Source organism: Camellia sinensis, chromosome 13 (assembly GCF_055761805.1).
Source record: "Camellia sinensis isolate YWXY chromosome 13, ASM5576180v1, whole genome shotgun sequence".
Classification (NCBI taxonomy): Eukaryota; Viridiplantae; Streptophyta; class Magnoliopsida; order Ericales; family Theaceae; genus Camellia; species Camellia sinensis.
Window position 1 is genome coordinate 116,486,101 of NC_138973.1, and position 23,817 is coordinate 116,509,917.

General features: G+C 36.2%; 1 protein-coding gene across 1 annotated transcript; it reads right to left on the reverse strand.

Annotated features, from left to right (window-relative positions):
* Nucleotides 1-1,444: 1,444 nt before the first annotated feature.
* On the reverse strand, nucleotides 1,445-23,585 carry LOC145806394 (potassium channel AKT1-like). Its single transcript, XM_082903223.1, has 12 exons — nucleotides 23,267-23,585; nucleotides 19,276-19,641; nucleotides 19,105-19,162; nucleotides 18,921-19,009; nucleotides 13,693-13,921; nucleotides 13,352-13,597; nucleotides 13,165-13,263; nucleotides 12,789-12,821; nucleotides 12,463-12,648; nucleotides 12,016-12,210; nucleotides 11,843-11,918; nucleotides 1,445-2,574 (listed from the first exon to the last, which is right to left on the reverse strand). The coding sequence occupies exons 1-12, from the start codon at nucleotides 23,578-23,580 to the stop codon at nucleotides 1,673-1,675; spliced, it is 2,793 nt and encodes a 930-aa protein (XP_082759349.1). The 5' UTR covers nucleotides 23,581-23,585; the 3' UTR covers nucleotides 1,445-1,672.
* Nucleotides 23,586-23,817: the final 232 nt, after the last annotated feature.

Here is a 23,817-nt window from a genome sequence, read left to right on the forward strand (position 1 = left end):
CCTCACATGCTTAATTACATACTTCTCTTAGTGTGAGTTTACCGTTTATATTTAGCTATTTGAATGAGAAGTTTTTTGTCATTACAACAAACATGTAGTTCCTAGATACTACTATTTATTTATTAAAATTGTCACTTTTATTATATGTCACATTGCATAAGTAGATGCAGTGGCTGATAGATAAATATTATGTCAATGCAGGTTCATCCAAAGGATGATGTCCCACAATCAAAGTGAGAGATTGGGCACAATGGAATGCCAAGATCAAAGATTCCAATGCTAACCTCAGATTCACATTTTTTTATTCAAGTTCTTACTCTTAATTACCTCTTGACTGTCCTGCATTCAGTTCTAAGTGATTGAATTTAACAGTCATAGAAAGATTTGCCAATATCAAAATGTTAAGATTTTGGTCTACATCACAGATTTGTTGTGGTGATGAGCCAAAAATACTGTGGCATTTTAATCACTTTTACTAGTTAGCTAGCTTAGGATATCAAAAAAGCTTAGAACACTGGATTTGTGACTTTTGTCTTGAAAAACTTGGGTCCAACAAACTCCAACTTATTGTCAACATTCAGAGTGGTTAGTTTCACTTTTGTCGCTTAAATGATCACCATTTTTTGTATTTCATTTTTAAAGTATTGTTTCATCTATTTAGTCTGGAGTCTTTAATTTAAGCTAATGTGGGCTTATTTTATTTCCAAATTTGAATAACTTGAATAATACAACCAAACATTCATTTATCTTACCAACTATTTGGAAACAAGAGGCATGTATGTTTGGTTGTAAGTTGTAAATTGTTTAATAAAGTGCGAGTAAAAGAACGAGTGTTTGTATGATTTGAATCTTTGACCATTACTTATTTGGTCGTGGCTGTCTCCAATTGGAGTGTATGAATTGAAATTAAAAATTATAGGGACTACATGGATGAAATTAAGACAAATTACGACAGTAGTCCCTATACTTCGATCATTGTGTCATTTTAGTCTATATAATTTTAATTGACTTGATCTTAACCTTGAGTTTATAATTTCGTCTTAATTTGGTCAAATTGGTTACAACCTTTACCATTTCTTTTTTTGGAAAATATGCACATAAGTGACATTTGTCATATTTTTAAGGGCAAAATTATAAACTTACCAAACTCAGCAAGTTAACCTCAATCAATTTAATGATAATTTTTCTTAAAATACACTAACGATGTTATCGATTGGATTAAATTGATGCAAAATCTAAAATTAAAGATCAAAATTGAGTCAATTGAAAGTATAGGGATCAAAATGACACAAGTAATATAGGGACCATTGATGTAATTTATCCATGAAATTAATATTTTACTAAAGAAATAAAAAAAAAATTACCTTTTTTTTTTTTCGAAAACTACAACTTTGCAAAACAAGTTGAGATTTTTGTAACCATATCAACCTTCAAAATATCAACATTTTCTGTGACAATAGTTGATCTATCACCACCTTCATTTAATTCAAGTCAAACCAAGAACTTTACATGGAATCACTTAATGAGCTGACAAAAAGGGTTTAAAAAAAAAAAAAACTATCTAAAATTTTAAAATTTAGGGTGTATATTTAAAAATTCTCAGTAGTTTTCTGATTCTATTTTGGGGTATGTAGAGCTAAGAGAAAATTATTGATGCATCCACGCACCATTTTCAACTCAAAACCCCTCCATTTTGGCAATTAGGTTCTCCCATCTCACCATCACTAACAAATACAAGATGATCACCATCTCTGATCAACTCTATATCATCAATTTCAGCTCCATCCTTGGTTAGAACTTTAGTAGCCAACAAACCAAATTTTTTAGCACCAACCTCAAGTAGCTCTTGAAAACTCTGTGGAACTAGCACAAGCTTTCCTTTAACATCTCCCTTTTCCAGGCAACTAACGGTCACTCTTATAGGACAATCTCTATCAGTGTCAGCACATTTAGTCTGATCTATAGATGAAAGCAAGTCATTGTTGTTCCCTCCATTGGCTGCTGACATAATCCCAAATAAGGAATTGTGAAAGTTACTAGTTCTACGCCTTGGATGGGATTGCCTCCATGTCCCTTCAGTTACTCCGCCTGATGAGCCATCCTGAGACATGGGATAGATCGTTGGTTCACTTGTAAATCTCCTAGATACCTTATTTTCACGTTTTTGTTCTGGTATGACAACGAAAGATTGTGTTTTGACCGCTTTATGGGATTGGAAAAGGGTTTTTATGTCTTCATGTCCTTGCTGGTCTGCTAGGTCTCTAGGGGTCCAACCATGGATGTCTGGTTTGTCAATATTAGTTCCTTGGTCTAATAGGAATTTCACTATTTCGGTGTTTCCTTCACAAACTGCTACATGAAGAGCAGTGGATCCATTGCTCTTTGGAAGCGTTACGTCCCCTCCGTGATAAAGAATTTTTTTGAGTAACTCTAAGTTGTTTTGCTCCACGGCAGTGCATGAAAATTGACCCACATCGCCAGATGATATGGTGGCACCATTATCTGCTAGTATCTTGACCACTGGTTCATGATCAGCCATCATTGCCTCCCATATTGGCACATTGCCTTCTAAATCTGTAAAGATGTAGATATAGTTGACTCTTAGCATAAAATTAATGAATAAGTTGTCAATCTTGATAGCAATTTGTGCATGGTCAAGTGATCCAATAAAAAATTGTTGTAGCACAACATTTAAAAACAAAAACAAAAACAAAAAAGTGCGACATAATGACTGGGAGATGGAGGCAGATATTGTAGTTGAGAAAATTGATACAGAAAGTGAATTGAATAACTGAAGATTGACCACACAAGTGTCGGTTCATATAATAAGTGAACTAATAGTTATGAGTATCACTGTCTGATAATGTGCCTTCAAATAGAATGCTAGGTATTATGAAAAATATTTCATGAAAATGATCATAAAAGATTTTTGACTCTTAGATTAGATGTATAATAAATTACAAAGTATAATACAAGGATGGTAATTCGTTCATGATCATTTTTATGAAGCACTTTTTATGATGCCTAACATTTGGCTGGAACCTAATCTATACACAACTTATGATGAGCCAACCATCACATATTGGAAAAGTTTAAAATTAAAGGAGGGTCAATTTCTGCATTATTGATATATAAATTAAGAAATTTATGGGATTCGATAACCAAATCCCCCTAGTCTGACTCCCACATGCATGCAAGATCCCTTTGTGGATAAGAGTATAACAAGGTCTGTTGGCACATAAATTTCAACAATTTATGTTAAAATTTCAAATACGGTCAATCAGTCAATGACACATATAGAGCTTATGATAGGTAATCACTTCCTAAAAAGAATCCATTGAAGTGCATAAATAAGACAACATCGTATCTCAAGACGTCATTCAAAATGCTCAAGTGACACGTGAAGCTTGCGAAAGATGGCACATGTAGAGCCTACAACAAGGACACCACATAGGATGAAACCCCAAAGATCAATCCGGTTAATAAGATATATGATTAATCAGATAGCACTATTATTCAAAATTCAAATGGTACTATCATTCAATTTGAAATTCAAATTGAAGATGAAGCATTCCTATCACCTGATGGCCCTCTATAAATATGAGGACCATCACACAAGATAGGGGATCAGAAAATTAGAAGTGAAAAGATCAGAGAGAGAAAAAAAAATGAGAGCTAAAGAAGTCATTACAAGAAAGAAGAAGAGAAACCTAAAGAACTCAAGAGCCTACGCTAATGGCGATGAATAGGTAAAGGGTTCCAAACCCAAGAATTGTATTTTATAGTCGAGGGTTCAAAACCCATAACAATTTTAATAAAATATTTATTTTTCCTAAATTGTCTTGTGTTGTTTATTTTGTTCTTCATTAATCGAAGGTTTCATTTGTCTAAAATGTGTAATTAACGATCTGAAATACAAATCAGAAATAAGAACCTGTTATTCAAATAATCAACACTGTTTAGTCCAAAAAAACTAAGCAGTGGACATTTGTAACATAAAATTTTGAAATTTGTTGAAATACTTCATGTTTTAAAATTTGTGTCTACAAATTCTGGCACGCCCAGTGGGACTTATTTCTCCTTCCATCTTTTGAAGAACAAAAAATATATATATATATATATATAGTTAAAACTTACTGAAGTATTCTTTTGCTATAGGAATGTTGAAGCACCTGTCAGGAGACAAACCTACACTCCGGTGGTTCTGAAATCACTAAGGGTGGAGATAGCACCCATCACCCAAGGGGCTCCGGAGCAAATGCTCTTGACTGTCCCAAAGGTAGAACCAACGAAATCCTGGAAAGATGCACTTCTTTCCCCTATCACCCAAGGGGCTCCGAAGCGAAAGCTCTTGGCTGTCCCGAAGGTAACTGGTGTGACAAAAAAAGTCACACTTCTCCAAAAAGTTGAAAGTTTGAGAAAGATTACTGAAGATTATGTGAAAGCGTCAAAGCAATACGCAACTGTAAGGGCCATAGCCCGAACGAAGAGCTTTCTAATTCAGGTAAAGGAGGCTAATCAGCTTGCAACTACGACTTTTGTTGCAGCTTCAATGGGGGTAACAAAAAATGTTGTGGCCCAACTACTCAAAAGGATAGAAGACTCCATTAAAATGGTGGAGTCTGCCCAGAAGAAAGCCTCTGCTGAAAACATGGCCATCATTAGGGTCATTGGGAGGAGGGTAATGACCCAAACTCCTGTTGATGGAAAAAAGCCCCTGTTGTTGAAAAAACAGTTGCGGCCTATGAACCGATAGTTCTGTTCAGAGCACAAAATCGGTCAAACCAAATCTTAGTTAACTCTCAAGAGCCAAAGGAACACTCGTTGGCTCGACATGGTTCGAATAAGGAACACCCGTTGGCTCGACAAGGTTCAAATAAGGAACACCTGTTGGCCCAACGGGATTTGAATCAATATCAATTGGTCCGCCCTAAAAATATAAGGACTATTTTGAAAATTCATGGGGAATTTGCAAAAACGCAAACGGTTCCTTCTATGCCCCTAGGGGCTCGACTTGATATGTCATCCGGTCCAGTTTCAAAAAGACAAAGGCGAAGAAGAAATAAGGCCTTAAAGAAACTGGAACTAAGAACAGTGGCAACAAATGTTATAGAAGCTATTGAAAGGGTTCTCTCGAAAGACGAACACCAAAAACAAATTGAAAGTCTTGTCTTTGTTGGAAAGTCAAAGGTGGATGAGGGTAAGCAACCCTTGGGAAATATTTCTACTTTGATTGAACTATTTATGGAGGGAATAAGAAAAGGGCCTGTAACAAGGTCCATAACCCGTAAGGCTCAAAACAAAGCACATTCAGAAGCTTCAAATATGAGTAATGTTGTGGGGGTTGAAAATCCTTTGTATGAACAAGATGATTCTATCTCATTTGTTTCAACAAATATTGGAAACAATGAATTGAGAGATATCAACAAAGTCATAGTTATGATGAATGAGGTTGAGAAAGAAGGTGAAAATTCGCAGGTCCAACAAGACCAACGTCTCAAGGAAAAAGTGGTGGCCCTACAAGAACAACTTGAGAGAAGAAAACGGGAAATGGCCGCTATGTTGGAGCAAATGCAACAGTTGTAGGCCCAAACGATAGGACCAGGAAGTGCACCCAAACAAATGACACAACCTGTTGTAGGGACATCCGTAGGCATACAGAGTACACTAGCCCCAGGGGGCAATGGTCCTTGTTACTCTAATCTGACCAGTGGTGGTATGAATCTAATGCTCATGGCCATGATTGATGATATGGTGAGGAGACAAGTAAAGAAAGTCAAAGAAAAGGATGATGAGAATTTTTGAATAATTACAAAACCTTACCCAACATGAGTAGATGTTGTTCCATTCCTTTCTGGTTTTTCCCAACCAGATTTCAAAATGTTTGATGGAACAGAAGATCCAAGATAACATGTGGCTCATTTCCTTTCAAAATGCGGGCCAATAGCCCAGAATGAGGCCCTGTGCCTGCAGCTATTTGTCCAATCACTTGAAAGTTCTGCATTTACTTGGTATGCTAATCTTCCTGAGGGATCAATCCTAAATTGGGATTCCATGGTGAAGGAGTTCCTTAAACAGTTCTGCAACACACAAAGGCGAGTTGGAGTACCAGAACTGATTGAGACCATGCAACGTGACAATGAGTCTGTTATAGATTTTATTGCAAGATGGCAAGCTTTGACATTTGCTTGTCCTCAAAAGTTTACGCAATTAGAGTTAATTCAGATGTGCCTTAATAACTTTCGACATGAGCTCTCTACGGCTCTTATGGCTCAAACTTTTGAAGGATTCAATGATCTATGCACTAAAGCTTATGATATGGAGCTGCATCAAGCTAAACAAAGGAGGCCTAGGGCCGTTGAAAGGGTTGAGTCCTCAACTGCAGCTACAATCGAAACCAGAAAGAAGGGTCCTGTTGTAGTAGGGGCTAAAAAGCCCAAGGAATTTAAAAAGGTGACTATGAAAGAGAGGTTGGAGAAGAAATATTCTTTCATGGATGATCTGGTCGAAGACCCATTTGAAGATCTGTTGGAGCAAAAGTTGATTGCTCTCCCTGAGGTGAAAAGACCACATAAGGTAGAAAAGACCAACGATCCAAAGTATTGCCCCTACCATCGTTTGATTAGCCATCCGATAAAAGAGTGCTTTGTTCTGAAAGATAAAATTCAGAAACTTTTGGACTCTAAGATTATCGAGCTCCCTCCTTAAGAGAAAGCATCTGCTAACCTAATCACTATCGACAATGATAATGAAGGTGAATGGGTTGTTTATCAGTCAAAAAGCATGAAGAAAAAACAAAATGCCATAGTGAAAACTAGAAGTGTGGTTGATTCGACAACACAAGAGCCAAAAGTTTCCAAAAAGCAAAAATCAAAAGTTTCTAGGAAACAGAAAAAAGCCAAAGTAAGTAAGAGAAAAGGAAAGAAGAACCCAAAGAAAGAAAAAGGGGAGAAATTGGTCCCTGATGAGCAGTTAGAGCAATGTCCCCTTGTCTCAGTCACATTGGAGGAATTTCTACCTTCAAAATTTCAATCTGTGGAGTTGCAGACATACTTGGATAAAAAGAGGGAGGAAAAGTTTACTTTGGCCCCTTGCTTAACCATCATTGTTTTGAGTGATGACGAAAAAGATGAGGGTGAAGTTGGTTCAAAAGTTAGGGAAGGAGATTGCATTACATCTCCTATCTTCATACCTGACTCACCAAAGTATACACCAACTTCTCCAGAATACACACCAGCCTCACCAGAGTATACACCAGCTTCTCCGGAGTACACAACAGAAGCCTTTTCTCCAAAATATTCGCCAATACCACCAATGTACTATCAAAGCACTCCAGAATATGTAAGGCGAGCAGAACAAGGAGACACCGGGCGTAGGTCCGACTCTGAGCTTGTGAAAAAGGCAAAAAAATGACTACACTTCAAGGATGATGAGGTGAATGGCAGGTGTATGTCGGATGATGAAGTATGGAAGCATTCAAGTAAACAAACAAAGTCATCTCAAGTTGAGGATCCTAATGAAGATTGGGAACTTGACTTTTCTCCTAATGGTTCACCATACACATCCCCAGCTAGGACATACGATGGAGAAAGTGTATCAAGTGACCACTTTGACTTTCCTTGTAATGTCATCACTGTGGATGTAAATTTTGAAGAGCGAGAAATACATATCATTCGCAATCCAGGTGGTGATGAGAAAGAAAAAATTGAAGCTAGAAGGGAAGCGGAACATCAGGCAAAAGTAATAGTCTCTTTGAAAGATGAGGGTTTTGAAGTCCATCAAAATTTGATTATTGAAAGAAATCAAATTTCTGGACACCCTTTCCCTAATTGGGTTGAATGGGTTTAGTTCCCACGAGGATATGCGGTACCTCGTTTTCCTTTATATAATGGGACAGGTTGTCCAAGGCGCCATTTGGTTCGTTTCCTTGCACAATGTGGAAACACAGTAAAAAACCAGGCATTACTTCTACGGTAGTTCGTTCTTTCTTTGGAAGGATAGGCAACAGATTGGTACTTCAGTCTGCCACCTAATTCAATCCCAGATTGGGACACCATGGCTGATCGATTCTATAGGACATTTTGTAAACCATGGCCAATAGAAATTAAGATGTCAGAACATTTGGATGACAAAGGTACATCTTCTCAAACATATGATTTCATAGAAGGCACAATTGAGGAGAAGATTGAAACTGCCATTGATCTTCGAGAGATGGGCACTTATCGCCCAAGGGATTTGTTCCCTTTATAGGTAGAGCAAACACCGTTTCCTGAACGATACGAACTTCCAAATTTTGTCCTATATGAAGGGTATAGAGATCCTCAAAAACATATTAGGCGTTTTTTGAAACAGTGTGGGGAAACGGCTCAAAATCAAGCACTTTGCCTAAAACAATTCCCCCTTTCCTTGGAGAGGATCGCCTTTGATTGGTATTGCTCTCTCAATGAAGTCGTGGTACCTAGTTGGGATGCCATGAAGAATGGTTTTGAAGAATCCCAATGCTTTTATAGGCGTGACTCTCGGTACCTAAGAAATGGGAGAAGAATGCAGCTCCAGGAAGATAGAGAAGTGACTGATGATGATGATCACCCTGTAGCCGGACCAGTTAACATGGTCCAAATAGGTAAGGGAACAAAAGAAGTTGAGGTCAACAAAAAGGCAGTTGCTGAAGTATGCCAGACTTACTTGACCTACCGGAGGAAATTACGAAATCCTCAGGACCCTCAAACATCAGAAGTTCCACAGGTTTTGCTGGAGGAAGAGCAAGTGAAATATGATGTACTAGCTCATCTAAAGAAAATTCCAGCATTATTGAGCATATATGATGCACTGAAAATGTCTCCAGAGCTTCGAAAGTCTTTAATATATGCCCTGTCCAAGCCAGAGGCTTTCCACAAAGAAATTGAGGGTAGAAATCAAGAGAAGACAACTACATGCATGGCTATTGTAACCTTTGATGACAATGACATGTGTGCTGAAATGGCAGACCATAATCGGCCTTTGTTTATAACTAGGCTTATCCATGATGTGAAGATTTCTCGAATTTTGGTTGATGGAGGATCTGCAATAAACCTCCTGCCTCGAAGGGTCTTAAACCTATCAGGGATTCGAATTTCACAACTGCGCCCAAGTCGTCTGGTCATTCAAGGATTTAATCAGAATAAACAACGCCCAATGGGAAAGATTGAACTGCGAACCAAGTTTGGAGATATTGAAGAACGCACTAAATTCTTGGTCATTGATGTAAACACCTCCTACAATGCTTTGCTTGGGAGACCATAGATGCATAATCATCATGCAACGCCATCAACTTATCACCAATGTATCAAGTACCCGTTGCCTTCACCCAAAAAAGAGGGGATAATTGTGGCTAACAATGATCCATTTGGAGAAGTAGAGGCCTATTATGCTGATGCTCGCTTCTATACAAAGACTTCACAAAGAAAGGGAAAAGATGTGAAAAAGTCTGAAGATACTCCAAATGTCAAAGACGCTCTAGAGTTTACTCCAGTTTCAACAAAAAGAACTTTTCGATATTTGCCAAAGTCCGAAAGGAAACTAGGGGCAAAGGCTCTAGCCCCAATAAATCCAATTTTGGATCTCAAGGGTGAGTTCATGTTGCCATTAAGGAGGACAGAATGCACCTATGTGGAGAAATATAATAAGATTGTGGTCCCTTCTAAAGGAAAAGGGTCGAAACCCATCATATTCTACTCACTTGGAGATGTTGAACAGAAAGTGAAAGTTGAACAAGTGCCAGAAGAAAACATCTCAAGTTTTGAGAAGCCTACTTTCAGTGCAGAAATTACACAGATGTTGGTGAAAGTTGGTTTAGATCTTGAAAAAATACCAAAAACAATGACACCCTTTGACTTTGCATTAACACCTTCGTAGAATCAAGCTATCCAACAAGGCGGTATTATCACCGCTAGGACATAAGGGTTAGGCTATCGGGGGGATGAGGAAAAATTTCCAGTAAACATGACTATCACTCAAGATGTGTTGGAAGATGTTGACCAAGATGAAGCTCAACCTGCACCAACAGAATTTGAAGCAGGAGGCCAAGCCACTGTGGATGACCTTCGTGAAATAAATCTGGGTGATGAAAGAGAAAAGAAACCAACCTTCAGTAGTGCAAATTTAAAGGAAGAAAAAGATCGGCAATATATTTCCTTCTTAAGACAGTATCGTGACATATTTGCATGGAACTACAGTGAGATGCTTGGTCTTAATCCAGAGATTGCAGTCCATAAGCTTGCAATTCACCCTGGGAAACGACTAGTTAAACAGCCTCAGGGGTGAACTTGACCAGAGCTTACAGCCCAAATTGAAGCCGAAGTCGACAAGCCTATCAATGCAGGATTCATTAGGGAAGTCCAATATCCAACCTGACTAGCAAACATAGTGCCGGTCAAGTAAAAGAATGGTCGAATAAGGGTCTGCATTGATTTTCGTGATCTCAATGAGGCTTGTCCTAAAGATAACTTTCCCTTGCCCATCACTGAGCTTCTTGTAGATGCAACTACTAGGTATGAAACCTTGTCTTTTGTGGATGGATACTCAGGATACAATCAAATCCAAATGGCACCTGAAGATGAAGCATTCCTATCACCTGATGACTCTCTATAAATATGAGGACCATCACACAAGATGGGGGATCAGAAAATTAGAAATGAAAAGATCAGAGAGAGAGAGAGAAAAAAAAGTAGAGCTAAAGAAGTCGTTACAAGAAAGAAGAAGAGAAGCCTAAAGAACTCAAAAGCCTACGCTAATGGCGATGAATAGGTAAAGGGTTCCAAACCTAAGAATTGTATTTTGTATTTGAGGGTTCAAAACCCATAATAATTTCAATAAAATATTTATTTTTCTTAAATTGTCTTGTGTTGTTTATTTTGTTCTTCATTAATCGGAGGTTTCATTTGTCTAAAATCTGTAATTAACGATCTGAAATACAGATCGAAAATAAGAACCTGCTACTCAAATAATCAACACTGTTTACTTAAAAAAAACTAAATAGTGGACATTTGTAAAATAAAATTTTGAAATGTGTTAAAATACTTCATGTTTTAAAATTTGTGTCTACAAGGTCAACTGAAGATTCAAGAAAAAAGTCAATGATTCCAACACAAATTTGTAATTTCTATCCCAAATAGGAAAGAGCAAACTGATACGCTATATTTCGGAAATACAAAGAAAATGATAAACTAGGAAAATTTGAGGATGTCGAACAGGATGATATCATTAAATATTTGAATATTAGGTGATGCAACTTATTTGAATATTACATGGCACATGTCAACGTGTTCCCAATAATGGAAATTTCTGTAATATCAGTGTGACAGAGAAAGAAAGTTCCCATTCCTAAATATAAGATTAGACTTTGCAATAGGATAATTGCAACCAGGATATATACAAGTAGAATTGCAATAATTGAGAAGCACATAGATGATCAAATTGACAAATGGGCACAATATTGAAATTTTAGTTATAATATAATTTAATAGATCTACATCTAATTCAGCTTTGGAATGAAGAATTGGTTGAAATGCTATTTTGTACACACACACACACAAATGTATAAACTAAGCCATTATCTTTAAAAAACAATAAGATTGTTGTCATGTGTACTATGTGATCTACTTGACAAAAACAAAAGAGACTGATGGTGGAATCAAAAAATATTATTAAGAAAAACACTGATGAAGAGAAAATTGATTATTGAGAAGTAATTAAAACAAAGTGCAAGAAGTAATAAAATGGAAAACAATCAATAATCAAAGTAGTGTTTGATATTGTTACCAAAATGGCTTTGCTAACTGATCTCATTTGGTCAAGAAAATACCTCTGCCATTAGGACTTGCTCCATAATCGAGCAGGAGAAGCACGCAATTCTCACTTCCTTTCGACGCGGCTATGTGCTGATTTTACATAGAAAAAAACAATGAAATTAAGACAAACCCATCTTTAGAAATTAATGAGAAACCACAATGCAAAAAGTCAGTGGCGTATACACACCAAAGCAGATCTCCCGTTGTTATCTGATTCGTTTGGATCCAAACCCCGTCTCAACAATTGATCCAACAACAGGTCGTCTCCCCTAAGTGTAGCAAAGCATAGGCTTAGAGGTAGGTCCATTCTACCATGAGCAAGCATGTTCTCCGTCTCCAACAAAACTCCCTCCATTATCGGGTCATTCTGTTCTTTCAAATGCTGCCCACAAAACAAAGAAGTTGAAATTCAATCTCGAGTTTGAAAAAACAAACATATGCTTGTGTATTCGACTACTACTATGTCATATCAAACATTAATGACAAAGATAGTGGATTAAAAAAAAAAAAAAAAGGGAAAATAAGAGGAATTTTTTGAGAAATGTTGGTCAAAGAAATACAAAATCCTACATCTAAACTGGCTTATTTTTACCGGTATGATCAAAATCAATTTGGGTATATCAGGCTAACATACCTGAAGGAGATTGCTCATGATTATGGTTCCATCTCCGACATTGGCTTGAACAATATTCAAGAATGTGGTCCGGTTCATACGCAATAACTGGCATAATCGTTTAGTCCTCATTGTAAAGAGTTGTGGCCTATAACATAGCACACCAATCTCCCCACAAAGATCACCCATTTTCGCCTCTCCAATGACCTGCAAGGGTTAAACCATAATTTTACACTTGGGACATGCATTTTGTCATGGAAACTCTGAAATCTTTCAATGTCAAAGTTTCAATCAAGTCATTTAATTGTTAGCAGACTCCTTTTGAGATATTCAAGATTCAGACTTACCTGTTCAATTCCGTTTTTGAAGACCAATAGCTCCTGTGAAATAATCAAACATTAAAAACTCCAACAGAAAAGATTTACAATCGACTTATAGTAATCTATTTCTGTTCATTTTCGTTTTCATAATATCTTTTTTGAAAAAAGACTAAAAACTAGTTCAGTGAAAATAAACTCCAAAAAGATGTTTTTTGAATTTTCAAGCACTATTTTTGCGCGCCAAAAAAAAAAACTATATGAAAATGATGAGAGTATTTTTAAAATTTTCATTATTCTTTCATCAAATTAGTTTTTAGTGTTTTTTTGAAAATAGATTTTGAAAATGAAATCAGACCATTCCAAAAAAAAAAAATAAAAGAGAAGGATAAAGCTCCATAATTACCACAGCTCCGGTAACAAGTATGTAGAAGTCTGTGGGCGCTTCGTTCTGCAATATCACGTCTTCTTTGGGAGGAAAATACTCGGCTTTCATCTCCGAAACCTTTGAAATTAATAAACCAGAAAACACAACATTAGGGGACATATTCGAGTGAAATACGCGGTGATCATGCTAAATCTTGGTATATTACCAGTTGGAAGAGCAAGTCATTGGACACGCCACGAAACAAGTACACCTTATCGACAAGAGAGTAGAAAAGAAAATGTGAAATGCTTGATCGGATGGCTTTTGGAAGCGAATCAAGAGTCTCCTTCTGCTGCAGGCCCTCCGAGTCTGTTCTGTACTTCAAAGATAAATGCGCAAGCATCTGATCTTGCAGGCGAGCAGGCAAATGGTTTCTCTGTGCAAAATATGATGTTGCTTGAATTGTATCTCTCTGTTTTAAAATACATGAAACAATTAATGGCATAATAAATAAATAAAATTAAAAGAGAATTCATAAAAAAGTAACAAATATTAGGATTTACTCACAAATTCTCTAGTTTTACTGGTACCGTGGACAACCAAGTTGGTCATATTTCCTATCAGATATGCTGTCAGTCCGAGGTTGAAGAACATGTAGAATATATCAAATACCATCTCCCTTGTATTTTGAGCATGCAAATCGCCATATCCAACAGTTGTGAGAGTAGTGATAGACCAGTAAATTGATGTCACATACTGGATCCATAGTCTCTCGTGAAGGAAATCATCCATGGATGTGATAGGATATCACACAACTCAGAGCAACTGAAGCAGATTCAACTGCAGTAACATCAGTCCACTACCAGCAGTGCCAGCTCATCCAGTGTAACAGAAAGTGTAACAGAATAATAACTGTATTAGTTAGTGGTTGTAACTAGCTGTAGTTAGAGTATGTTGAGTTTAGAATTAGTTAGAACTAGAGTTAGATTAGATGGTTATGAATGTATATAAATATCAATGTAATCTGTCATTGAAAGTATGGAATGAAAATATAATACAGGAAATTCATTTCATTTTCTGAAATTCATCATGGTATCAGAGCTAATGCTGCTCTAACGAGCTTTAGAGATGTCATCCATGGCGTCTTCAACAGCACCACCTACTCTTCCAGCCAATCTTGGTCTCTTGATTTCTAATCTCTCCTCTTTCGTCAATGTAAAGTTTGACTCAACAAATTTCATAATCTGGAAAACACAGTTACAGAATATACTCAGAGCAACTGATCTTCTTGATATTCTTGATGGTTCATCCTCATGTCCTTCTCCTTTTATTCTTGATTCAACTGGAAAAGAGATACCTAATCCTGAATTTTCTAAGTGGAAGATGATTGATAATCATCTTCTCAGCTGCGTCACTGCTACTCTCTCACCATCGATTTTCACTTCGGTTCTTCATCTCAAAACTAGCTCTGAGGTATGGCTAACTCTGAATAAGCGTTTTACCTCTCTTTCTAGATCTCATATCCACCAATTAAAGAATAAGCTGAATTCGATTTCTAAGAAAACTGAGTCTATGGAACTCTACTTGAGTCATATCAAAGAATTGGTTGATCAATTGCATCTTGCCTCAGCTTCGGTTGATGATGAAGATATAGTTCTCATCACCTTGAATGGATTACCAAGTGAATACGATGCTTTTAAAACTACTATTAGAGCTCGCTCTGAAGGGATTACTATGGATGAATTATCTTCTTTACTGTGTTCTGAAGCTTTACAAATTGAAGAGAAACAAAAATCTTCTTCTGAGCTTTCTCTGGCCTATGCTGCTATGAAAGATAATGTTTCTTCTTCTTCAAAAGGTTTTTCTACATATCATCATGGTAGATCTAACTACAGAGGAGATTCTCGAGGTCATTACAGAGGGAATAGATCTGGTGGTAGATATTCTTCTTCTTCTAGAGGAAGATATCAGTCCAAAAATCATAATCACATTCGATCTCCTTTTGGTTCAGTTTGTCAGATTTGTGGCAAGCCAAATCACTCTGCATTTGAGTGTTGGCATCGTATGGATCCTCATTTTCAACATTTTCAGCAGTCAACTCAGTCTTCTCCACAGCATTTTCCTGCTTCATCTGGCTCTAAAGCTTACACTACATCTACCTCTGAAGTTGCTTCCCAGAATTGTTCTCTTCAGCCTTGGTATCTGGACTCTGCTGCCACAGATCATATTACTAATGATCTTGATAATCTGACTACCTATCACCCTTACACTGGTTCTGAGAAAGTCACTGTAGCTGATGGTTCTTCTCTACCTATCCATCATACTGGTTCAGGTCTTTTACCTACTCCACATCATTCTTTCAAACTCAAAAGAGTGCTCCATGTTCCTTCTCTTTCTTCTAATCTTCTTTCCGTTCAGCAATTAGCCAAAGACAATAATTGTTCTATTACTTTTAATAATTCTGCCTTTTCTATTCAGGACAACAATACCAAAGCTACACTCCATAAAGGCTTCCATAAGCATGGTCTTTATCATTTTCCTTTGCATTCTTCACCACAAGCATTCCACAGCACCACTACTTCTCCAGATTCATTCATGCTTTGGCATCAAAGGCTCAGCCATCCCTCAGCGTCCAAGTTGCAACATCTTCATAAGTTTTTAAATGTACCTTTACGTTCAAATAAAAATAAAACGTCCTTTTCTTGTATTGATTGCTCTATGTCTAAGAGTCATCGGTTGCCTTTCAAATTGTCTAATTCTCATATAAATCAACCATTAGCTCTTATTCATAGTGATGTTTGGGGTCCTTTTCACCCTGTTGGTTCTACTTCCATCTATAAATACTATGTGTTGTTTGTTGATGATTACTCTCGCTTTACTTGGCTTTATCCTTTGAGTTATAAAAGTGAGGTTTACTCTAAATTCTTGGAATTTAAATCTTTTGTTGAAAAACAATTTGGATTTCCTCTCAAAATCCTTCGAACCGATGGTGGTGGAGAATTTATTAATCATCAAATGGAACATTTTATCAAAACAAATGGCATTTTGCATCAACAATCTTGCCCTCATACACCTTCTCAAAATGGTGTTGCTGAGCGGAAACACAGGCACATTACGGAAACTGCTATTGCTCTTCTCCATCAGTCTTCTTTACCCCTCACCTATTGGTTTGATGCTATTGCCACTGCCACTTTTCTTATTAATAGGCTTCCTAGTGCTTCACTGTCTCATGCCTCCCCTTTTCAACTATTATTTCACACTTCTCCAGATTATTCTTTGCTTAAAGTGTTTGGTTGCCTTTGCTATCCTTGGCTTCGTTTTGCCTCCACTCATAAGCTCCAACCTAAATCTAGTCCTTGTGTATTTTTGGGTTATCATCCATCCATTAAAGGTTACAGGTGCTTCAATTTACAAACTGGTCACACTCTTATTTCTAGACATGTTATTTTTCATGAAACACTTTTTCCCTTTTCTACTCCATCACCTACATTTACTATACCCACTCAATCTACTCTCTCTTCCTTTTTTTGGTCTTCTTCTCCTAAGTCTGTTCCTTCACAGCCTCTGCATCTCATGCCTCCTTCACAGTCTCCTCTGTTGCCGTCACAGCCTCTGCCTACACCTTTATCACCTTCCCATCCTAATCACTTGTCCACACAACCTGTTTCCCATCCTAATCACTTGTCCACACAACCTGTTCCGTCCTCTCAGTTGCCTCCACAGTTCCAGCAGCCTCGACTCCCGCAGCAATCTCCGCAGCCTGCACACCAGCTTCCGCAGTCTCAGCAGTCTCCTCAGCCTCCTATTCCTATTAATTCTATTGCTATTCATTTACCTCTTCCTACTCCCTCTTCTACTTCTAACACTCATAGTATGCAAACCAGATCCAAGTCTAAACTTTCTTCTTCTCTTCCTTCTTCTTCTTGTTTTCTTACTTCTAGTCCGGTTTCTTCAACTGAACCTCTTTCTTACAAATCTGCTCTTACCTCTCCTGTTTGGTTTCAAGCCATGTTAGATGAATATTCTGCATTGCAAATGCAGCACACTTGGTCCTTGGTTCCTCTTCCTCCCCATAAACAAGCCATTGGGTGTAAATGGGTTTTTAAACTTAAGAAAAATTCTGATGGTACTGTGGCTCGACATAAAGCCCGCCTTGTTGCTAAGGGATTTCTTCAAGAACATGGCATTGATTTTCAGGACACTTTCAGTCCTGTTGCCAAACAGCCCACTATACGTATTCTTTTGTGTTTGGCTTTGCACTCTAACTGGTCTTTAAAGCAATTGGACATCTCCAATGCCTTTCTCCATGGTCGTTTGGAAGAGGACGTCTATATGGTTCAACCTCCCGGCTTTGTTGATCCTTCTCACCCACAGTTGGTCTGTAAACTTCATAAGGCTTTGTATGGCCTCAAACAGGCACCTCGAGCTTGGTATTCTACATTTTCTTCCTTTCTTCTCTCTCAAGGCTTTGTCATGAGTCAATGTGACCACTCCTTGTTTGTTCACAAAACTTCTTCCACAATTACCTACTTGCTCATTTATGTTGATGACATACTTCTCACTGGAAATGACTCTGTTTATATTCAATCCTTGTTAACCCATATGCACCAGGCTTTCTCCCTGAAAGAGTTGGGTTCTCTTTCCTATTTTTTGGGCATTTCTGTTACCTCTTCTTCCCTTGGTTTCTTTCTTTCCCAGCATAAATATGCTTCTGAACTCTTGGTCAAAGCTGGTATGGTGGCTTGTAAACCTTGTGCCACCCCAGTTTCTAGCAAGCCTTCTTCTTCTGCTGCTGATGTTCTTCCTTGCTCTAATCCCTTTCTCTATCGCAGTCTTGTTGGCGGTCTTCAATATTTGACTATTACTCGGCCTGAATTAGCCTATGCTGTGAATCAAGCTTGCCAATTTATGCATTCTCCTTCTAATGCCAATTTTTCTGCTGTCAAGCGGATTCTCCGCTATGTTAAGGGTACCTTGTCTCATGGCCTTACCTTTTCTCCTAGCTCCTTTCAGTTGCAGGCTTTCACAGATTCCAATTGGGCTGGTGATCCTTTAGACCGGCGTTCTACTTCCGGCTTTTGTATTTTTCTTGGGTCCAATCTCATCTCCTGGTCTTCTAAAAAGCAGGCTACTGTATCTCGTTCGTCCACTGAAGCCGAATATCGGGCTTTAGCTCATACTGCTGCTGAGGTCACTTGGTTGCAAATGCTCTTAACTGAGTTTGCTATTTCTCTTCCCTCTCCTCCTATCATTTGGTGTGATAATCAATCTGCTCTTTCCCTTGCTGCCAATCCCGTTTTCCATAGTCGCTCCAAACACATCGAGGTCGATTGCCATTTTGTGCGAGAAAAGGTTGCTGCCCATCAGTTAGTTCTTCGCTATATTCCTACTTTGGATCAACTTGCGGATGTGTTCACCAAACCTCTTTCCACTTCACGGTTTCAATTTCTCACAACCAAGCTTTTGGTGTCTCCTCCACCCATTCGCTTGCGGGGGGATGATAGGATATCACACAACTCAGAGCAACCGAAGCAGCTTCAACTGCAGTAACATCAGTCCACTACCAGCAGTGCCAGCTCATCCAGTGTAACAGAAAGTGTAACAGAATAATAACTGTATTAGTTAGTGGTTGTAACTAGCTGTAGTTAGAGTATGTTGAGTTTAGAATTAGTTAGAACTAGAGTTAGATTAGATGGTTATGAATGTATATAAATATCAATGTAATCTGTCATTGAAAGTATGGAATGAAAATATAATACAGGAAATTCATTTCATTTTCTGAAATTCATCAGGATGCTCCAATCCATGTCTTTTTTGGGTCGCGATAATGTGCAGCAAGAAGGTAATAGAAGCATCCAGCACAGTGAACCGCGAAAAGGGTGACCTATAATAACAACCAAAACAAAATAAAATGCTACACTGTTGGAAAAACTGATCACTTTGATGCAGAATAGCCCAAGGTTTCTCTAATTTACTTACACAAATAAGCTTTGCACATCGAACCCAAAAGTAGTTGAAGTTCCTATCTTTCTCCAATCTGTTTTTGAACAAAGAAAACGAGGATTGGGAATTACACGAATACACATTTCACCTATGCCATCATGCTATCTATAATTATATGCTCGTTAAGATTGAACGACAATAGTTTACCTGGCAAATAGAGCACTAACTCTACGAAGACGCCAGAGGCGAAGCATGTTGAATAAGCCACATGAGCGTAAAGGTGTAGGAGAAATCTTCCTAGCAAGTTCAGAAGGGAGTGTGGATACGACATCAAAGACTAGCCAAGAACTTGCATATTTCCAAGCAATTTGATTTCGATTGTCAACAATTAGGTAAGTTGTTTTGTCAAGGTATGCTACAAAGAACGTGAGAATGATATCGATGGCGAAGAATCCGTTGACAACATTGTCAGTAATGCCTAGTAGCCCCTCTGGCCTATCAAGGAAACCAAATTCGAATGGAGATACCCAAGCTGTGTAGATGACTAGAACAACCAAAAATGTCTCCCATGCCCTGCAAATATTAGTTTAACTGAGCTAATTTTAGTGGAAAGAGTGTTCTTCAACTTGGAAGTATCAGAACAATAATGCTAAGTGTACAGAATTATGACGCATTATCTACAAACAAAATGTAGTGTGGACGCCACATAACAATCAGAAGGGATTTTTGTGCAGTTTTCTGAAGTTGGGTTTTTGTGTTTCATTCTTTTTGTTTCCCTCAGGTTCTGGTTTCTCTTTGTTGGTCTCTCACCAACTAGGAGGTTGGAGCTTCCTAGCTCCAAGCTTCTCTTTATTGATGTAATTTTCATACTTCGTATGCGTTTATCATCAATAAAGCTTTTCTTTTGCCGTTCAAAAAAAAAAAAAAAAACAAAAACAAAAAACAATCAGAAGGGATTTCAGCCACAATGCATTTTCTTTGCACTTAGCATTATTGGTATCATAAACCTCTGAGATTTGTCATATTAGTGAAAAAATTTCATACATGGAAAAAACAAGACGGAAAATATCAAGTTGTAATTGTAGAACAAAAATTAGTGAGATCATTTTTTCCAAGCAAGAACAATAAAGAAGCCAAAATTATGCAGAAAAGAAGCAGAAGGGATTCTACAAGAAGAGTAAGTTTAAAAAAGTCCACGAAACCGAAAAAAGCAGATTTTAGAGGAAGATGTTCAATTGAAGTAGTTGTTGTTAGTCTTTAGTAGAAATTTTAAAATTTCTTTCCAAAGTCAATCATATCAATAAAGCGGGTTTCGTCTTAGTTTTTGAAAAGCTAGTGATGAAACAAGATCTGGATTTGTTTGCAGGTGATAATGATGATGATTGATGTTCACTCCTGGCTCAATGTGCTTAACGAAAAAGGAACTCTATAGACATTTTAAAATTGTTTAGGGTACCGAAAATATAAAACTTTTTGACTCAAAATTTTAAAAAATTAACTGAAGATGAAAATAACTATAAAGCTTGGAGATGAAAGAAATGCTAAGAAGTACAAAAAAGATACTGACTGAGCCATCAAAGTGATTCTGCAAAATAGTCAACTGGAATATTTTTCAATTGCTCCCAAATTGGTGGAGACAAAAAAAAAATTACTGTTGAAAATGTAGTGTGACAATTACATTTTTTTTTTTTTTTTCTTCATAGAATCAAGTCCTTTCTTTTAAATTTTAAAAAATCATATTTTAGAATCCAAAACTACGAGTATGAAACACAAAATTAAACAGTGTGGTCGAATATAAACAGAATAAAAAATTTCAAAAGAAAATTTGGAAAAAGGCAGAAGAAGAATCAGTTAGTGTGGCATATTTCTAGAGATGGAGTCCTCTTTTCAAATCAAAATTTTCCATCAGACCAATCCAAAATTCAAAAGCACGAAAATAGAGCCAGAAAGAAAAATCATATTCACATGCTGTTCATGCTCAACCTACATCGTTAATCTTCAAATTTTCCAGGAAAGTGAACTAGAAAATTGCAGGCCACCAGTTAGGAATGATTTTGGTCTCTCACTTTTTTTACTGTGCAATTCCAAACCCATGTGCACAACCAAAACTAGCAACAGAGAAATTTACCAGAAAGTGTTTCAAAACAGATTATAATAAAAACTTGGGTAATTATATCGGTAGTCCTTGTATTTTTGTTCCGTATCATTTTGATTCTTATAATTTTAATTAGCTCAATTTTGATCTTAATTTTAGATTTTGTGTCAATTTGATCCAATTGATAAAGCTGATTAGGATTTTTGAAGGAATTTTATTGAATTAGTTCAGGTTAACCCACTAAGTTAAATAATTTTACAATTTTGTCTATAAAAACATAATACATGTCACTTATGTCAGTATTCTCTCAAATAAATAAATAAATAAATAAATAAAAGACAATTGTAACCAATTAGACTACATTGAGACCAAATAATAAATTTAGAGTCAAAATTGAGTTGATTAAAATTATAAAAATTAAAATACAAAGACTGCTGATATAATTTGTCGTAAAAACATTTTGTAAAAAGGGATAAAGTGTATGAGAAGTATAAAAAATTAAATAAAAACAGAAGAACCAAAAACAAGATCAATATTTGTAGAGTAATGCTACAGACGCCAAATAATCTATCAAATATTTTATCATACCTCTCATATTGGTGTGGGACCCACAAGTTTGTGTGAATCCCATACCCATGTAAGAGATTTGATTGAACATTTGATAGATTATTTGGAATTTATAGCATTTTCCATATTTGTATGATAGAAACAAGGCATACAAGATTGAGTGTTGTTCTTTTCCACATACTCTCAAGAAGAATAGAAATGATACATTCCTCTAATTTGAAAACTCTAAAAGAGCATTAATGATGTAGAAAATCAAAAAAAAAAATAATAATAATAATAAATAAATAAATAAATCAAGGCTAAAACATCACATCACATAGGACCCACATACTAATTAAAGTTATTAGAACTCTTAACTTAGAGCTCTCAATCTTTTTTTTAAGAAGAAAAAGCAAACAAAACAATACCATTTCTTTTTAATTTTTGGAAGAACACACAAAAAATCAAAACAAAATGTTGTTAGTGTCAAGCTATTTACTGTCGCATAGGCATTTTTGTCTTTTTCTCCGTATTTACGGATCATCAATAAATTGAGTTGCGCCATTGTCATCAACCAGAAAACCTTATAGAAAAGAGAAAATTCATCTTAAAATGTTAATTTTTTGTTATAAAAAAAGTTTTGCTACTCTTTCTAAACTTTTACTTTTTAATAATAAAATTATTATTACTCTTATCATATTGTGGAATCTTTATTAATACAATCAATAGGATATAGTGGAATTCTCAAGATATAGAATGTAAAATCACATATTAACAATTTTATTGACATTCCTAAAAAAAGGTTTTTTTTTTTTTTATTCAAAAATTTGTTTTTTTCAACCAAAAACAAACAAGTTTTTTTCTCTGCACTTTTTTAAGTAAAAAAACCTGCTTTTTTGAGATTACCAATTAATAATAGTTTCTTGTATCCCAAGATTTTCCAAGAAAATAATTACACACCCAATTAGAAAAATAAACATAGACCTGAACACAAAAGATAGAAGAAAATCAACTATATTTACAGTGAAGAGTGAAAGTGATAGAAATTGAACCGAAAAATTAAAACAAAAAGTAAAAAAAAAGAAAAAAATCTTGCAAGCATTTGATTAGGATGAAATGAAGAAGAAGACAGAAATTTAAAGTAACTTCTTGCAAGCACAAATTCAAATTTTTTTTTTTGGTTTTTTTTTTGCAAAAATATTTAAAACTAAATTATAATGCTAATATAATAATAATAATAACAATAATAATAACTTTTTAAAGTTTCCATTATTTTCCTACCAAACAAACTCAAAAAAAAAAAAAGTTTCCTTTTTTTTTTTCACTTCCAAGAAAACAAAAGAAAGAAAAGGAAGTTAGTAAATGGCACTATGCGTTTACTCATCAAAGTAGGACAAAATTTAATGTTACATAGACTTTATAACTGTAACAAGATACATATATGATATAAAAATAAAATAATATATTACATATATACAATACAAACACACACACACATATATATATATATATATATATGAGAGAAGAGAGAGAAGATGAAGATGACTGAGAGAGAACCTGTAGCGGCGGTCATAAGGGGAGATAATGAATCTGTGGAGCTTAACAGTCCGGTTGCTTCTAGCACCCAGAGATGGAAGAATACCTGTTGAGATGCTGTAATGGCTTCCATCTCTTGACAACTGTTCAATTTCTTCCTCAGAAGCACCACACATTCCTCTTTTATTACTCCTCCACATCATCATATTTTGACTCTGTTTTTGCAAAAACACTTTTGTACCCACTGCAGAGAAACTGATGACAAGAGCTTTCTTTCTTTCTTTCTTTCCTTCTCTGTTTCTATATGTAGGTATATAGAGGCTATATATATACATAGAGAGAGAGAGCAAGTCGTAGTTGTTTTACTTATTTTGGTCCATTTAAGGAGAAATTTAAAAAAGAAAATGAAAAAAAAGTAGATAAAATATAAATAAAATATATCTATATTTTATTTAATTTCGCATACCTTTTCTTTTTTTCTTTCTAAATCTCTCTTTAAATCTCCCAACCTAACATAACAATAATGAACAAGTTTGTAATTCTCTGCCCTTATCCTGTATGATATCGGTAAA

Coding starts and splice junctions, on each gene's coding strand:
- LOC145806394 (XM_082903223.1), bottom strand. CDS start 23,580: ATGTATATATATAGCCTCTATATACCTACATATAGAAACAGAGAAGGA. Junction 13,598..13,692: donor CCAGTAAAACTAGAGAATTT/GTGAGTAAATCC, acceptor ATTTTAAAACAG/AGAGATACAATTCAAGCAAC. Junction 13,264..13,351: donor ATGACTTGCTCTTCCAACTG/GTAATATACCAA, acceptor TTAATTTCAAAG/GTTTCGGAGATGAAAGCCGA.